The sequence below is a fragment of the Balaenoptera borealis genome (genome assembly GCF_965194805.1).
Source record: "Balaenoptera borealis genome assembly, chromosome: 17".
Lineage (NCBI taxonomy): Eukaryota > Metazoa > Chordata > Mammalia > Artiodactyla > Balaenopteridae > Balaenoptera > Balaenoptera borealis.
The window spans coordinates 45789522-45807135 of NC_138876.1; the positions used below are offsets into that span (position 1 = coordinate 45789522).

The 17614-nt window shown below is 34.1% G+C and overlaps 2 protein-coding genes and 1 long non-coding RNA gene across 4 annotated transcripts in view; 2 read left to right on the forward strand and 1 right to left on the reverse strand.

Annotated features, from left to right (window-relative positions):
• The window catches only part of LOC309615025, a 511470-nt gene that overhangs the window by 382729 nt on the left and 111127 nt on the right, over positions 1–17614 (forward strand). The window lies entirely within an intron of this gene.
• The window catches only part of TMEM64 (transmembrane protein 64), a 38267-nt gene that overhangs the window by 16487 nt on the left and 4166 nt on the right, over positions 1–17614 (forward strand). Inside the window, exons 2-3 of one of the 2 annotated variants that reach the window (XM_082364084.1) lie at positions 515–670; positions 6760–9130. In XM_082364084.1, coding sequence (XP_082220210.1) covers positions 515–670; positions 6760–6951 — 348 coding nt within the window. In that variant the 3' untranslated portion in view covers positions 6952–9130. Of the gene's footprint in view, positions 1–514; positions 671–6759; positions 9131–17614 lie in introns of those variants that run through there. The other variant, XM_082364085.1, reaches the window with a different exon arrangement.
• LOC309615020 (endoplasmic reticulum transmembrane helix translocase-like) overlaps positions 1–17614 on the reverse strand; it is a 76705-nt gene that overhangs the window by 5473 nt on the left and 53618 nt on the right. The window lies entirely within an intron of this gene.

Sequence of the window (17614 nt, forward strand, 5' to 3'; positions counted from 1 at the left end):
TACAAATATTTCTGATCCTAACAACAACCATGTAAGGTAGTGGTTATTATCCTCATTTTACAAATGAAAAAAACTGATATTCAAAGACTCAGCCCTGAAATGTCATTCTAGAGTTACCTGGCTTCAAAGCCCAGTGACCACATTGCCATTGAAGTATGCTTATGAAGAATAGTTAATGACATGAGGAAGACTTAAAAACTGTTTTTACAGAGTGATCTGTGTGTGTGCACATTTTATTTACGTGTAAGGAAAAAACAATAGTCACAAATGTTAGCTTTCAATGGCAGAATAATAGAATATTAAAATTTTTCTTTAAACTTTTATTTCATTCTAAATCTTTTACATTCTGTATGTATTCCCTTTATAATCATTTTTAAAAACCAGAATGCTTTGAAAAGTAGTTCAGCTTCCTCTACTCCAAGGGAAAACTGCTAGCAAGACTTGTACACACAGTTTTATGTGAAGTTGAAATTTTATATGGTAATGAATCATTCCATTTAATCTGCTCTTCTAGATTACTGATCTCTCCTTACCCAACTATCTGATGGCATCTTCGGTTGGACTGCTTCCTACCCAGCTCCTGAATTCTTATTTGGGTACCACCCTGAGGACCATGGAAGATGTCATTGCAGAACAAAGTGTTAGTGGATATTTTGTTTTTTGTTTACAGGTGAGTTTAAGACCAAGGCTTGTCTTTTTTTGTTTGTTTCCTTTTTGTATGACATTACTGATTTAAATCTAAGAAATTTCACTGAAAATAATTTAAGAAGATTTTTTCCTTTTTACATGTTTTCTTGTTTTTTCAATACTACTTCATATTTTGACAACATTTACATTTTTAATTGTGTGGATATATGGAAATATATAGAACTGAATTGACACTTATTGAAAATTCTCTTAAACACAAAAAAAAAGGAATGACAAAAATAGGGTTCTTTTTGCAGTGATTATTTTCAAAGTCATGACTAAATCAAATATTCTATTTTGAGTTTGTATGAAGTATTAATACTACATTTCTAAAGATAATTTTAATGAGATTTGGTAGGGTTAGGTTTTTATCTTAGTTACTTTACCTTCAAATTTTGAAGGTATTGAACTCTTCTATTGGTATTTTTTAGATTATTATACTGGCAATGTAAATTTCTTTCTAGTACAATTTGATGTGAACAAAAATTTTTTTAGAAAGTATTGCTTTATAAAAAGTATAGAAGTATTCCATTACAAGTTCAAATAATATTTGTATAATAGATTATTACTACCATGCAGATTATAGCATAGTTTGGGGTACATACAATTCAATATAAGAGGTTAATAAAAGAGGAAAATCCTGCTATGTCGGCAGACTTATTCAGTGCCTTAAATTACATGCAGGAAGAGTTAAAAATTCATTTGCTTGTGATACATTTCACTCCTGAGATTTACCAAAATATAAAATCACCTTGATTTTTGATGATTTAGTAAGATGATGATGATGATGGTCGCTAACATTTATTGAATGCTTTATATGCCATATATTTAAGCTCATTTAATGCCTACCAAAACCTTAGTAGGCATATAATTTTATTATCTCGAGCCAATTGTACATTCAGTGATGTCACACTGGTAGCTTGAAATTGGTCATGACGGGGGTATCTACAGTTATGGAAAATGACAAGTGCTCTAAGTCAAGCTCCCCACCTCTGATCCCTAAGAGCTAGTTTACTAGCACACCATTGGATAATAATTTGTCTAATGTCAGAGCTGCAAGGGGTAGTATCAGGATTTGAACAAAGGCAGTTGGTTCTAGATACCATGCTCATAACCAGTGGTCTACTGAGCAGATAATACTAGTGAGATAGCTGACTTAACTTACTGGTCCCTTGACTTGTAAGTTTTAATTTATACTGTTATTGAATATATGGTGTCACATTGCAAATTTACTGTTAGTGGTATTATTCTCAATTTATTGAGGTACTATACTGTATTAAAAATACTACGATAAATAAAGCCAGAGTTAATTTTCTTTGTGCTTATGCAGTACAAGTTTAGTAAACAAAGTAAGCCCAAGAATATTTACATTAAACTATAAATAAAGCTTGTCAGTGAAAGGGCTTGCTTTAACAAAAATTTTGTAATATTTTTGATATTCAGGAAGTCAGTTTTTATTTTCCTTTACTATTTTTTCTTCAGAGCTACATTTTTTTAAGATAACCTGCTATAGGTTTAGAGTTTTTGTTACAGTTGGTTTATTTTTATTAATGTAGCATGCCAATCACATACTAAACTTTCTGTGTTACGTAGTATCTATGTTAATAATTTATGTTTATAATCATCCCAAGGTACTCTAAGATTCTGATGTACACTACATTCTCAGATTGATTTTTTTAGTATATTTAAGCATATTTTATGTTTTTCAAGTTTCCTGAAAACAATTTGAAACACCTTTTTTTTTCTTGTCATTGTAATTAGAATTCCTCATTATTAGTAGTTTTTAGAAGATATTCACTATTTGATACTTTATATTTCTATGCATCTTAGTAAATTACTCAACTATAATCAGTGGAATTATAATAGAACAAACTAGTTCATGCATTTGTCAGTGGTGCTTCTTAAAATATAGGATGTTCTTTTTTCTAAGCGATTTCTTACCCCTTTGCTTGAATTGGCAAATTATTTAAGCTTAGGATACAAAACAAGGGGAAAAAGGTAAATGTTTCTTAGCCCAGACATTTACAAAAAACAACCACCACAACAACAAAAAAGTGAAGGCATGTTTATGCCTTGATTGGATATATTGATGATGTTACTTGTAATTTGTTTCAGGGAGGATTTAATTTAGCTTACAAAAGATATACAGGAGAATAAAAAGAGAGGAGAAAGAAGTCATCTTGAAGGAGAAAATTAGCATAGGAAAAAAGGATGAAGCATAGGTTAAAGTTAGCAGAGTAAATAACATGAGGTTCCTCATATTCGCTAGAAATGAGCCACAAATTTGCCTCTCACTGTAGCCACCTAAATAGAGTCCACAGTGTCTGTAAAATCAAAGAAATACCAAACAGATGTTCAGAGGAAGGCACAACTATTTACTGTACTGAAATCCAACTTAGATTCCGTGGTTTGTCAATTCAGTTAATCTTTTCCATATATTTTTGTGTGTGCTCATCAGCCAAAACCCCAATCCTGGATAAATGCAAGTTTTGATCTGCTTTGCACCTGCTCTTTTGGGGAAGTCATACAACCAAGCTAATTGGTGATATTTAATTCATGGTTGCAAACCTTCAGCTGGTTTCTCAACACTGCCCTATATTCTGTTTCCTTTGTCTTCCCTTTCCCCCATTTTCCTCAATGACTATTTCAAACTTATCCTCACCCTCCTCACAGTTTTTTCCTCCTCTCCTGGCTTCCTTCTTCATTCTCAACAGATTAACTCTCTTGCTTAACAGAAAAATCAAAAGCCTTCAAATGGGAAAGCCCTCAATTTCCAACTAAGAAATGTACTAACCCTCTTATGTTCTGCTCATACTCTCGGCCTGCTTTTCAGTTAATGGTGGAAGAAATCACTTTCTGTATGCCTTCCTCTTTAAAGCTTGTCTTTCTACTTGTGTTTGATTCTTTCATTTTAATAGGGAATCTTTTAAAAAAGTTTTTTGTTTTTTTGTTTTGTTTACTTCACTGGGCTGTTGGGAAGAGTCAGTACACATTGCCAGGCCCTGGGCTCCAGAAAGGCATCTGGGGGAAAATTCCATGTAAAGATGTAGCCCATTCACCCTTGTTGGGAACCTGAAAGACTTTTTCAGTGGTTCTAAACTTATTTTCTGTGGCCTCGCCAAATTCTTCCCTCAAGCTTTCATCACTAACCTTCTCTAAATCAGATACACTTTCCAGTTCTCATCTTAGCAACCTAAGATTCTGTTGACGATGCCTTTTAAAAACACCTTCTTCTCTTAGCTTCTTTGATACCACTCTCCTGATCTTTTTCGCTGTTTGCCTGGCTCATTTATCAGCACCTCCTTCTCTTTTCATCCCTAACTTGGTCTTCCACAAGATTCTAGCCAGAGCTTTTTAGTCTCACTCTGAAAACTTTTCTTCTTGGTAAATCCAGTTACTGTGGTGGCTGCTATTATGTTTATTGCAAGTACTCCCTAATACACATCTTCAGCTCAGCCTTCTTTCCATACCTTTAGACCCATTCACTGAATTGCTTTGGATATCTAATAGGCACCTCAAATTCAGCATGTCCTAAGCAGAACTTAGCATCTCATCCACACCCTCCCCCAATTAGTTAACACTTTTTTCATATCTTTACATTGTATCACCATCCACATAGTATCAAACTTAGGGTGTTCAATAAGTATATCTTGTGTTTTTAAGAGAACTCACATGTTAGAGAACAAAGACAAGATTTAAAGGCCTACGTTTAAAATAACTAATTTGAAGGGAACCCTTTTACAGTGTTGGTGGGAATGTAAATTGGTAGAAACACTATGAAGAACAGTATGGAGGTTTCTTAAAAAACTTAAAATAGAACTACCATATGCTCTAGCAATCCCACTCCTGGGCATATATCCGGAGAAAACCGTAATCCAAAAGGATACATGCACCCCAATGTTCATTGCAGCACTATTTACAATAACCAAGACAGGGAAGCAAACCCAAATGTCCATCAACAGAGGAATGGATAAAAAAGATGTGGTATATATATACAATGAAATACTACTTAGCCATAAAAAAGAATGAAATAATGCCATTTGCAGCAACATGGATGGACCTAGAGATTATCATACTAAGTGAGGTAAGTCAGACAGAGAAAGACAAATATCATATGATATTACTCATATGTGGAATCTGATTTTTAAAAAAGATACAAATGAACTGATTTACAAAACAGAAACAGACTTACAGACATCAAAAACAAATTTATGGTTACAAAAGGGGAAATGGCGAGGGAGGGATAAATCAGGAGCTTGGGGTGAACATACATACACTACTATATATAAGATAGATAACCAACAAGGACCTACTGTATAGCACAGGAAACTCTACTAAATATTCTGTGGTAGCCTATATGAGAAAAGACTCTAAAAAAGAATGAATATATGTGTGGGTGTAACTGAATCACTTTGCTATACATCTAAAACTAACACAACATTGTAAATCAACTATACTCCAATAAAATTAAAATATTAAAAAAGAAAATGTTTTAAATAAGGATGAATAAAATAAATATCTTTGTTTCCTATAACATAAAAAATAAAATAAAATAAAATAACTAATTTGCTTAGAATTGTATTAAGTAATGGGTATTCACTTAATGTACAGATTCCCTTGTGCAAGTTCCAGGTTCCCCCATCTACTCAACCTACCTTACTCCCAGTATCCTGCCCTTCCCCCTACCTCCCTCAACACTTGTATCTAGAATATTTCTCCCATAAAATTATAGGTAGGCTTAATTGAAACAGTGTTATATTTAAGGATCACTATGCTTAGAGCAGCCTTTGAAAGCTTGCTGGGACATTAAACAATATCTACTGAGAATATTTGCTCTGAACTCTAAAGAACTGCTTTAAAATGAACTTTGGAATAAATACCATTTAAAAGATGTAGACTGCTTAGACATTCATTGTGCTGAATTATATGTAGAATGTTTAAGCACAGAGGGACCACAACTTTTGGACAGTGGGAGAAGCCCATGTGGTTTAAAGGGACTTACCTGAAATCACAGCACTAGTGAGTGGCTAAACCAAGACTAGAACCTGATTTTCAGTTTAATGCTTTTTCTAGTTATCCCTTTGACTGGCATTTTTCCCCTCACCATGTCCCTTTGTTTTTGTTTTGAAAAGTATAGACAGTTTCGTGTTCACAATCTCTGGTTAATTTCTTTTGAAGCTTATTGGCATTTCATTCTTTTTTAATTGTTTAAATTTATTTATTTTTGGCTGCATTGGGTCTTCATTGCTGTGCACGGGCTTTCTCTAGTTGTGGCAAACAGGGGCTACTCTTCGTTGTGGTGTGTGGGCTTCTCATATGGTGGCTTCTCTTGTTGTGGAGCACAGGCTCTAGGCGCGCAGGCTTCAGTAGTTGTGGCACGTGGGCTCAGTAGCTGTGGCTCACAGGGTCTAGAGCACAGGCTCAGTAGTTGTGGCACACAGGCTTAGTTGCACCGTGGCAAGTGGGATCTTCCCGGACCAGGGCTTGAACCTGTGTCCCCTGCATTGGCAGATGGATTCTTAACCACTGTGCCACCAGGGAAGTCCAGCATTTCATTTTTTAAAAGTGTTTCTTAATATTTTTAATTTTGTCTGCACCAGGTAGGTCATTTGCAAATGGTAGTGCTTCTCTCTAAGTGGGCTTAAAAATACCTATGGACATTTATAGTTCTGCACAGAAATAATACTACATTATTACATTAATAAAGTTTAGCCAGCTTTACCTCTATTGTAGAAATTTTTTTTATTCCTTGAAGGAAACTTTTTGGTACAAAGAGAGAAGCTTGACTTGTATCAAACAAACATCATTTAATATGGACTAAAAGGGATGTATAGTTGCCTTGTGTTAACCGGATACCATATAATGGTTACCCTGTAGATTTTGGCCCTCCACACCCAGCAGCCAAAGGAAGAATAAATGACAACTGTGTGTAAACTATTTAAAAATTTTACCTAACTATATTTGACAAGCATCCTGTTTGTAACATTTCTAAGACAAATATTTATTGGATATATTTCTCCCCTTTTTCAATGTAAAATATTGTTAATTGTAATATTTTATTTTTATTCACAGATTATTATAAGTATAGGCCTCATGTTTTATGTAGTTCATCGAGCTCAAGTGGAATTGAATGCAGCTATTGTAGCTTGTGAAATGGAACTGAAAACCTCTCTGGTTAAAGGCAATCAACCAAATATCAGTGGCTCTTCATCCTACAACAAGAGGACCCTAAAATTTTCTGGAGGTGGAATCAATATTGTATGATTCTAATGAAATGTATGATTGTTAGAGCCTAACAATCCAAGGTCTAGCAATCCCCTCACTAGTGGGCAGATGCAAGTTCTAATTGTATTACAGCACAAAAAAACAAAACAAAACAAAACAGAAACTGACTAGTTTTTAAATTGCACATTTTTTAAAAAGCAAGAATCATTTTCTGGATAGGTAAGTGTAAATGTAGATGCAATTTTGGCTGCAACTCTTTATCATTTATTATACCCGTAATGGCCTATAGGTCTGCACTTTAGTTTTTCTTCATTGTTTTCTTTATGGGTACTTATGAACAGAGAAATAATCCAAATATTTTTTTGCTTAGTGTCTTTATTTATAAAGTCTATGAATAGTTGTAAGCATCTTTCCTACTTATAAAGATGAGTAAAAGTATGCAATTTTAAATGTATAATATTATTGGACATTCTTTGCTTTGGTAGTCTTTCCAGAAAGGATAAACGGTGTTTATTTTTTTTTTTTTCTAATTGTGTTAGGTGGGACCACTTTGCTTTCCTTTTCCTTGCTAGTTAGAAAATAGACATAAACTTTTGTTTGAATGTATTTTTGTAAGGATCATATTGTTGCAGGGCCATTTATACTGATACACACAAGCTTAAATCCTACATTGTGGGACTGAAGTGCTCTTAAGATACCTTTTTTAGTTTCACTGTGTAATATACAAAGCAAAAGGGAAATTTATTTAAATTGGTAGTGGCTCAAATTAGAACTTGAGTTCTAATTTCATTACATTGGTTTTACCCTCCTTAGGTCTTCCATCAAAGGGCTGTCCTATTGCAGTCTTACTAAAACATTTTATTAAAATAAACCTCTTTTTCTTTTTATATTCATAATTAGGCTTTGAAATAAAGATGTTATTCCTTTAAAGTGGTGGGCTTACCATCATTGAAGATGTCACTCAGGTGACCTTGTTTGATCAAAACGCCTTTCTAAAAAAACTAAGCTTTAAAATCATGTTTATAATTCCATTGAAGTACATATATATTTTTCCCATAGTCTTCATCTTTAAAACTATAAGTAATGTTAAGTTAATGCCCAGATTTGTATTATTTGCCGTACTATAGAGTAGGCTTATTTTGTTTGGTTTTTGGTACTTATTTTTCTCTGATAAGACTCAGGAATTCTGAAATGTGAAATTAAGTCTCGCAATTCTTTCTCCTGTAGAATGAATTGAGTGTATTTATTAATAGCACTTATGTGTATAGAATATAATGATTTGGCAGTATGATTCATATGACATATTATTCATTTATCACCTTATATTTTTAAAATAGCTTAATTGTGAACTTAATGATTCTTTTTTTTTTACAATAGCTTATAACATTATTTACAGTAGCTTATTATAGATATGAATGCAAATTTTCTGATAGGTATCTCTTTTTTAGCTATGAAGATGTCACCTTATCAGAGACCTCCCATTTGCCTTTTCATTAGGGTAAAATCTTTGCCCTGATTTACTAAAGTGCAAAAGAATTATTTGTAAGCAGATTATTTTAGTTTTATGCTAAAGATGCATTTGGCCACTTTAATTTGTAAATTTTTTGCCCTGTTGCAGGTATAATTGTTTTCCTGTCCTTCATAATGCCTAAATTTGCTCACCTTTGAGTAACAGTGAAGTTCATATGTCCATACCAAGAAGAACTCAGTGTAAATGATCTTATAGGCACCTGGGTCTATAGCATTCAATTGGCCTACAAATCCTTCCTTCTTTTATTGGTAGAAAAAAAATATATAGTAATGGAATATTATTATTCTTTTTTGAATCCTAATTACTTGTTTGGTTATCTTTAAAAATTATTTAGTTTAATTATCCCAATAAACAATATGTTTGATTTATTCTTTTCTGTCTAACTTGACAGTATTTCTCTTGTGCTTCTTGTTTGTGTTTAGTTTTTGGTAAAGAAATCAATAATTTAAGATTACTACTTTCATACACTTGTATTACACTTCATGTATTTTGAAGTGCATTTATTTAATTAGCATTTTGTAACTTGAATAATTTTGCCAAATGAATACCTTTTGGTAGTTTGTCATGAGTTCTTCCAACTGTTGCATTTTGCTTAGTACTTAAATATGTAAAGGTAAAAGAGAAGTAATTTTTCTGTATTCTGCCAACATAATTTTATATAATAAAATCATCCATTTTTACTTAAAATAGTATGGATTTACTATTTCTAAAATACTAATCTAAAGCTGCAGTTTTCCTTTTGTTCATCATCTCTAGCCTCCACATAAACTACTATCCCTTATAGTCATGCTATTTGATAGCTGGTTTTTTATATGAGCTGTCTATAAATTGTACAAAGCATTACCATGCCTTATTCACTCCATCTTTAACCCTGTATCCCAGATTTCTGGCAGCAACAAATTTCTACAGGATCCTTTTATGTTGCCCAAATATTGCATCCAGTCATAGAGTATATATTTATAAGAGAAAATATTTTGGATTTCTCAAATCATTTAAGTGCAGTTTAAAGTTACTTTATGCATATTTTTAAAAGCACACAATATACCTTATCTCAAATCTGATGAAAGATATGTTCTATTTTTAATTCGTTGGGCCTTTTTCTTAGTTTTCCACATTTTCTGGTTTATTACTAATGATTTTGTTTACTCTTTGCCAAGTTCTGTCATGTAAATTATTTTTAAACAGCAGCACCTCTTTTTAAAAATACTTACATAATAATTTACTAAATGTTTTCATGTCCATTTTCATTTGATCATCTGATTTGTGAAATAACTTGAAATCTGTACTTTGGTTTGTGAAAATAATAGAACCAAATCTCTGTCATTAGAATGTGTATTTTGAGTTTATGTTCAGAAGTGACTTTGTGGGTTTGTTCAGAACCAACCATACTCTCCTTTTATGCACTTTGTAACCAACTGTAAACCTTTTAAGAAGACTTTCCCCTGATAGGATCAAGCCTATGACTATAAAACATTTCCCTCCCTGAGAAGCTATTAAGTTAAGTGGTGGAGCTACAAGCATATACCAGTATGTGTTTGTTAATGTGCAATGCTGATTGGAACTATTCTTAGGAAAGGTGCTATGGCTTACATACGTCAAAATTTGTGGGACTTTCTTTAGAATGCTGAAAGTTGCTAGGTATGTGCCAGGCTGATGCAGATAAATCCTGAGATGCATGGTAAATCCATGCTGTTCAAAACCAGGCAGCATTTGCAGAGAATAAGAGAGGTTTAATGAGGACCTCAGGAGCAATGATACTGACCTAGGTTGATGACTTCAATGATGGAATTTTGTTTCAGACACAGGCCACTCAGTGCACCAGAATGGTGGTCTGAATAACACTATCTGGTTTTTAAATTGGACATTGCTAATTTCTGTTATAAAAAACTGTTTAGGATATAATTTTTTTTAAAGGTCATGTCTTTAACCTGAAAAGCTTAAAAGAAGGGAGTGGAATCACTTGTTCCACAGGATATTTAAAGCTAAGGAGTTCCAATAACCTCACATATGTTGAATGAAAACTGTTAAATAATTCAACAACTAAATAATAACTTGGTACTTCTGAATTGCAAAGTGATTGCTGCAGACTGTTTTCTAAAGTAGCTGAAGATTTAAAATAGATAATTCTAAAGGTAAATCAGTAAAATCTCTTGATAATTGGTATCCCAGGTCACTTATGTGCCTGAGAAAATAAAAGGTTATGCCAGGGGAGGGAACAATTCAGGAGCAAATGAGGACATGCTCCTAAAAATGGGAATGCTGGTAATTGACCTTAGATGGGGGTGGTTATGGTTATAGCAGAGGCCCTGTGGAGAAATGGTTCTGATGTCTTACATTGACACTCGATCTTCAGTGTTTATTTTTCTAATATCCCCAAATCATGAAATGCTACCTACCAGTCAAACAATTGTTAGTCATTTATCTCAGGCTGCAGTAATGTTTATGATGCCTTTCATAATGTTACAGGACTTTGGTAAATCTAATTTCCTGTTGACCTCTACCCTGTTTCTATGACTGTTTCCTTGAGGGCCCATTCCAGCTGCCATAAAACTTTTGTCTTAATACTTAGAAAGACACTTGTCCTTATTTATTTGTAGCAGATCCCATCCTGTTGCATGTATACTTTTCCTAGACATTTTAGGTCAAAATTGCTTGCTAGAACATAAAATAGGCCAAAGACGGGACACCACATGTTGCAGACTGCCTTCAGCCGGGGTGGTGCAGTGGAGCACTCACTGGATAAATGTGTTAGCAGTGTGTTCATTACCCAAGATTGTACAGTACTTTCTGCCATGCTCATCCTCCTTGGCTGAGGGTGCCTGTCAGCACTCAAGAGTGTGGGGAAAACATATTTCAATAGTATACAGTATTATGAGTTAAATATTGAACATTTTTAGGGAAAGCATTATATGTGTGATAGTGTTAAAACAGGATATATGTATGTGGTAAATTTATATTTAATCATTCTGTCATGTTTCAACAAAGTTGTTTATGTGAATTAACTAATTACTAACTGATACTACTGTCTTAACAGTGACTAATATTCTGTGGGATAACCTGTTGGTTGAAAGCCTTAAAAATCAAAAAATATGCACGAAGCTGAATAGAAAAGAGTGAGTAGAATATATATTGAACCAAAAAAAAGAGTAATTTGAAAATTATAAAATTCTTGAAGTAGGTATACAATTAGAGTGGTATGTTTTAATGTAAGTATATTTATCCGAGGATGCATAAAACTCATAACCATCATAAGAGTGAATTCTTTGATTCTGTCTTTGTTAGTTATAAAGCCATTTTCAGTAGAAATGTTTTGATGCATGACCTGTTTCATGCTCATTTCTTACAATCCTGCACTCAAGTTGACCACAGCTGGGAGGACAGGGAACTGAGTAGTTTTCCACTAAGGTTTTTTAGTTACTTATTCTGATTTTAAGTTAACTAACTGGTTTTATGTTATCATATTTCTACTTTAAATATATAATAGGACAGCTTTGCTTGGAATCAGCATTCTAAGTAGGTTTCATAGCAGTGCATTAAATTATTAAATGGACTTGGAACAGATTCTGGTAACATTGAACCTGAGAGTGTCTTTGCTTCCCTCCACTTGGCTGCTAGGATCAACTCTATTATGAGTTTGTGGGGGTCTTGGTATAGAAAACCAGAGCAGGGGTTTCTCCTGCATGGGCTGGCAAATGCTGGTAAGAAAGATTGGAAAGCTGCAGATCTTGGGGAGACTTCAGCTTTGAAATCTGTGGGTTTCCGAATGGAAGTTTGATATCGGTCTCACAAAGATACGTCAGTTCTCCCTGACCTCTAAAAGGCTGAGAAGGAGCTGAATGACCTTAATGTTCTTCGCTGCTCGAAGAGGAGAGAATTCAGGAAGACCATATACAGAGAAGCTTCCTGCAAACTTCCTCGAAGGAATTTGCAGCGAGCCTACTTCACATTCCACCTCTGGCATTTCTGATGCCCCATATTAATTGCAGCATTGTTCTTAGTGCCAAACAACTGGAGACAAAGTGAACACAGTTCATAGGGGAATGGCTAAATAAATAATTTTCCATCCATACCATGGGAGATTGACTAGCCACTTCCTTAGAAAGGAAGAACCAGATTTATGCCAGTAAATTAGAGGGATTTCCAGGAAGTATTGTTTTGTGAAATAAATGAGATGCAGAAAACTAAGTAAAAATACCACATTTTTCAGAAAAAGTCCTATCTCACTTTCCTGTGCATGAGTACGTATGTGTATGTGACTTTCTATACATGAATTTGTGTGCATGTGAATAGGTGCATCTCTTCATATCGGATTAAATGAGTAGAGAGAAAAATGTGAAAAGAAACCTACTAGCTTAAGATGGGTTATTTTGATGGTGGTGGAGAGCTGGTGTGGGGGACTAATAGAGAAGAAATGAAGAAGAGAGAGAATGAAGGTAATAAAGCCAAAAGGAAAGTGGGAAAAATTGCACTAATTTTTTTAAAATAGGTAAAATGAACCTATATTCCTTTCTTTGGCATGGTAGAAGTCATCCTCTTATTAAACCATCCCAATTGATAGCTATTCTGTTCAAGTACTCGAGGTCATATAGTACAATATTGAAGTTGGCTCTCTTAAGGCCAACTGCCAGTGGTCAAATCCCAATACCACTGCTTCTTGGCTACATGACCTTGAAACATTAAGAAGTTACTTAACTTCTCTCTGTGCTTCAGTTTGCTCACCTGGATGATAGCCTACCTCGTGGGGTAATTGTGAGAATTAAAGAGATTAAAATGGGTTAAGTGCTGAGAGTAATACCTGGTAGGTAGTAAGTATATAATAAGCGTTAGGTATTATTACCCAAAACCAACCTTTTAGGAGTTGAGAAGCACTTTGACTATTTGAGTGTATATTTGGCAGACTACATTGAGTTGATCATTTATGGACCAGAATAGGGGAGAGTATTAAAATTTTTACCTGGCTTCTGTGTTTACAGAGCACACAGTGAAGTTGGAGAGACAACATATACACAAAATAACTACTGTATAATATGTACAGGGTAAAATATCAGTGAAAAATTATGGCACAAATTGTGTAATTAGTGAAAGGAGTACTTAGATCATTGAATTTAGGTAGAGGTTGGGGAAGTTTTCTAAAGAAGATTTATTTAGCTTATTGTATTTTTGCAGATAGGGGCTGTAAAGTACACGGTTCTCAAAGGGATCTGTGACTAAAAAAGACTAAGACACATTGTTATGTGTCTTAGTCTTTTTAGGTAAAAGGTGAAAGTTGTGCAGATAGGAATTTTATTCCTTTCCTTATTGTGTACATCGTTTGAATTGGTGCATCAGTGTATTTATGTCTCTCCTCTTCCTTTACACCTCATAGACTCTATTCATGTCTGAGAGGCTAGCCACTTTCTAAATGCTAATAAGAAAACAAATTTCACCAAAGAAACCTGTAATTTATCCTACTTTATGCTATTTGAGGGTTGGTTTTGTTTGTTTGTTTGGTTTTTGGAAAATGAAGGAGTTTGCAGTCTAGTAAGTTTTCCCCAGTGGACTGCTTTCTTTACCAGCAGCTCTTTTAATTTTTTAAGCCAACATATAACTTAGACTTATTTGAATTGATATCTTATGAACCTAAGTTATTTCCTTCATAAACAGTTGACTTTAAGTTTATTGCCTTATTGTGGTTTGTGATGCCAATATTACCCTTTTATCAAGATTTGAATTTTCTGAATTTTCATTGTCAGTCATTTTTTCAGAAAATACTGAAAAAAAATTAGCTAGATATCAGACATTCTGCTAGGCTTTGGAGTTAGAGAGATAGGAATAATACTAGAGGAACTCTCATTTAGTGGGAAAGGTAGAAGAGTAAAGGAACAATTGCAATAAAATGTGATCAGATCCATGATAAATGTTTATACCGTAGAGGCAGAAGGTTAAATTAGAATCAGGAGTTGCAGCAAGGACAGAGGGAACTAAAGGGTGGGGGGTGGGGTGGGGGGTGGGGGGAGGGGGAGGGAAATGAACCAGGGTAGGAAAGTATTCCACAGTTAGTGATAACTGAATTGAGTTTGAAAGGATAAGTGCAGATTGTCCAAGGGAAGAGAAAGAAGAGCATTATAAAGACAAAAGCACAAGAGCATGGCAAATAATTAAATACAGCTAGAATAGAATATAGAGAGCAAGTGGGGAATATTGAATTAAGGCTGGAGAATTACATATATGATGTGTGTGTATGTGTGTGTGTTATATACCCACATATATATCATATGAATAGATTTATGTAGAATATTAAAAAGTAAGAAGTTAGGATTTTATGTTCATGGATGAGGAGATATCAAAGTGGCAATTGAGTCTGCATTTTATATGACACTAAGAATATTGGAGGAATTGAAGAGTCAAGACTACTACTCACTCTGAAGACTGACCAGGGGAGAAATGATGAAGGCCACAAATAAGACATAACAATAAAAAGTTAAAAAATTAAAAATGAGGAAGTGTTACATTTGAGAGGTATAGAAAATAAATTTGGTGAGTATAGGATGAGGGTGCCAAAAAGAGGGGAGAAGCTGTGATGGCTCCTCAGGTTCTGTGAATGGTGACATATTTATGAGCAGTTTGCAGGTGGGGGAGATGATGTTGAGTTTGAAATGTCTATGAGGCATGGAGATCAAGAGACACTGCTTAAGTGGATATGTGGGTCCAGAGATATGGACTGGGAATAGATGTTTGGAAATTATCAACACACATAGATGGTATTTGAGGCTTTTGATGTGGATTTGGTACCAAGTGAATACGATGGTGACTAGGAGACTGATAAAGAGCAGCCAGAGAGAATAGCAACCAGGAGGGAGTGTCATAGGCAATGGAAAGAAAAAGTTTTGAGAAATAGGAGGCTGTTAAATACTACAGAGAGGCCAAATAAGTTAAAAATTTGAAAGTGTTCATTGGGTTTGACAATTAGGCAGTCATTGGTAGCTTGGTGGCAGTAATTACAAGCAAGTAGGTGGTGTGCAAGCCACGTGCAAGTGTGTTAAAGTGTAAATGAAGACTGTAAATATAGACCATTCTCAATAAACTTGGCAGTGGGAGCATGGAAAATTACAATTAACATTGAAATTAATTAGAAAAGGACTTGCTTTTCAAAAAGATTTGCATTTCTTTACCTACTCTAAAATTTGCATTGCTTGTATAGTTTCTACATTAATTATGTCATTTAAAGTTTTTAAAAGGCTATGAATTAAAGAGGAGAAAGCAGTAGCTGGGGAGTGGGGAAAAAGGAGGAGGTAGGACTGTGGTTCTCTCACATTGAGTCACCTGGACACCTTTCAAAAAATATCCATGCTTTGCCCTTACCTATTTTCATAATCTCTGCGGGTAGGGCCTAGGCATTGACTTTTTTTAAAGAGCTCCATGTACCTTGATACCCACTGAAGGTTGAAAACCACTGAGAAAAGATTTTTCTCTTAAGATGGGAGTGACTGAAGACTGTTTAAATACTGAGGAAGATGAACAATCTATAATTTATATAGCTTATTGATTATATGTTATAATTTATTGATATGAGATACCATTAGCTTATATAAGAAGATACTGATATTAGAGAATTAAATAGATCATTGACCTGGGGGTTAAGAGACATATGCACTTTATTTCTGACTGTCACCAATTTGCTATATAATTTTGTGCAAGTCAAAAAATATCCACACATGTATACAGTGTGAAGGCTATGATTCTGTACCTAAGGACCATTTCCATCTCAGTTTCATTTTATTTTTCATCTACTTCTTGAGCAGAATCATGGCTCTCTAGAGTAAGTATCTAATTTGTATCTGCAGTTAAATATAGTTCCAATTCTAATTAATCTTAGGATATTTCCTTAACTTTCCTTTTCTTCCATCTCTGAAATAAAAATTTCAAAATGTTTACAGGATGAAGCACATCCTAAGAGAACTGCACAGCTTAGAGGAAACTCATACTGCATTTACTGCGTTCTCTTCTACTCTCAACATTCATACTCCAGGGAAATTTATTTTTAAATTAGTTTGTTCAATTTTGGAAAAATGTGTTTTAAAGCTGAAAGGAATGAAGATTCATCTAGTTCTGCATTCTCATGTTGAAAGAGGAGGACACAGGATCAGAGAAAGTTAGCAATGGAGCATCTTATTCCCCCATTCTGTGCCTTCTATACTAGTCCACTCTTTGGCAGATGGGAAGCCTACATAAGCAGTGACACAAAAGCATCCAGCCTGTGTTGCCTTGGTGATATGGGAAGCTTCAGAAGCACCACAAAGCCCAGGGACCATCACCCTGATTAAGTGAAAGTTTTATTACATATTCACTTAAACTTGATATAATTTGATTAAGGCTGAATTTTAAACTCACTTTGAAAATATCAAGCCCTAGAAAATTGCATTTATAATAATAACAAATAGTTATCAAAATAGTTTGAGGCAAATGGAAAAATATGTATTCCAATCTCTTAGTTTTAAATATTTGTCATTGAGATCAAGAAAAATGAATTTTAGGGCACTTAGGTTAGACAGTGTCACTCAGAAAAAATTTGTTATGTGTAAAAATAGATATAATTCCCATGAAGCAAAAGAAGCAAAATCTTTTTTCAAAATACATAGAAATTTATAAAAAGTAATTGAAAGGAAAAGGAAAAGTATTCCTAGGTAGCAGTTGCAAGCGTTATCATATCTCCTGGATGTAGAAGTAGGGAATCAGTTCAGTTATAAGATCATTTCGGCTCCAGCATTAGTCTCAAGCTTAAGAAATGATAGTGAAAGTTCTAAGTATGCATATGGTTATAAAATGCTTTCAAGGTTAAATATGTGCACTAAACACTCAGGAGTAGATATTATCAACTGAGCTTATTATCAGACTTAGCTTATGGACTTTTTGTAATTATTGATTTGATAGACAAAATTAGAACTAAAATAGGATTTATTCAAACTGATTGAAAGAAACAATTTTAGTTGTAATACTACAGAAAAGTTGAAATTTTATAGAAACTACTTTGACAAATCATTTAACCTAAAGTTCTGAATTATTTAAATGAGTTAACTCTGCAGAGATGAAAGTGAACAGTAGTTGGCTTCTGATTCAATTTTTGTACTGTATCCCCCCCAAAAAAGTAAAAAGCAAAGCACTTATCCCATAACAGACATTTAAGAAATGTGA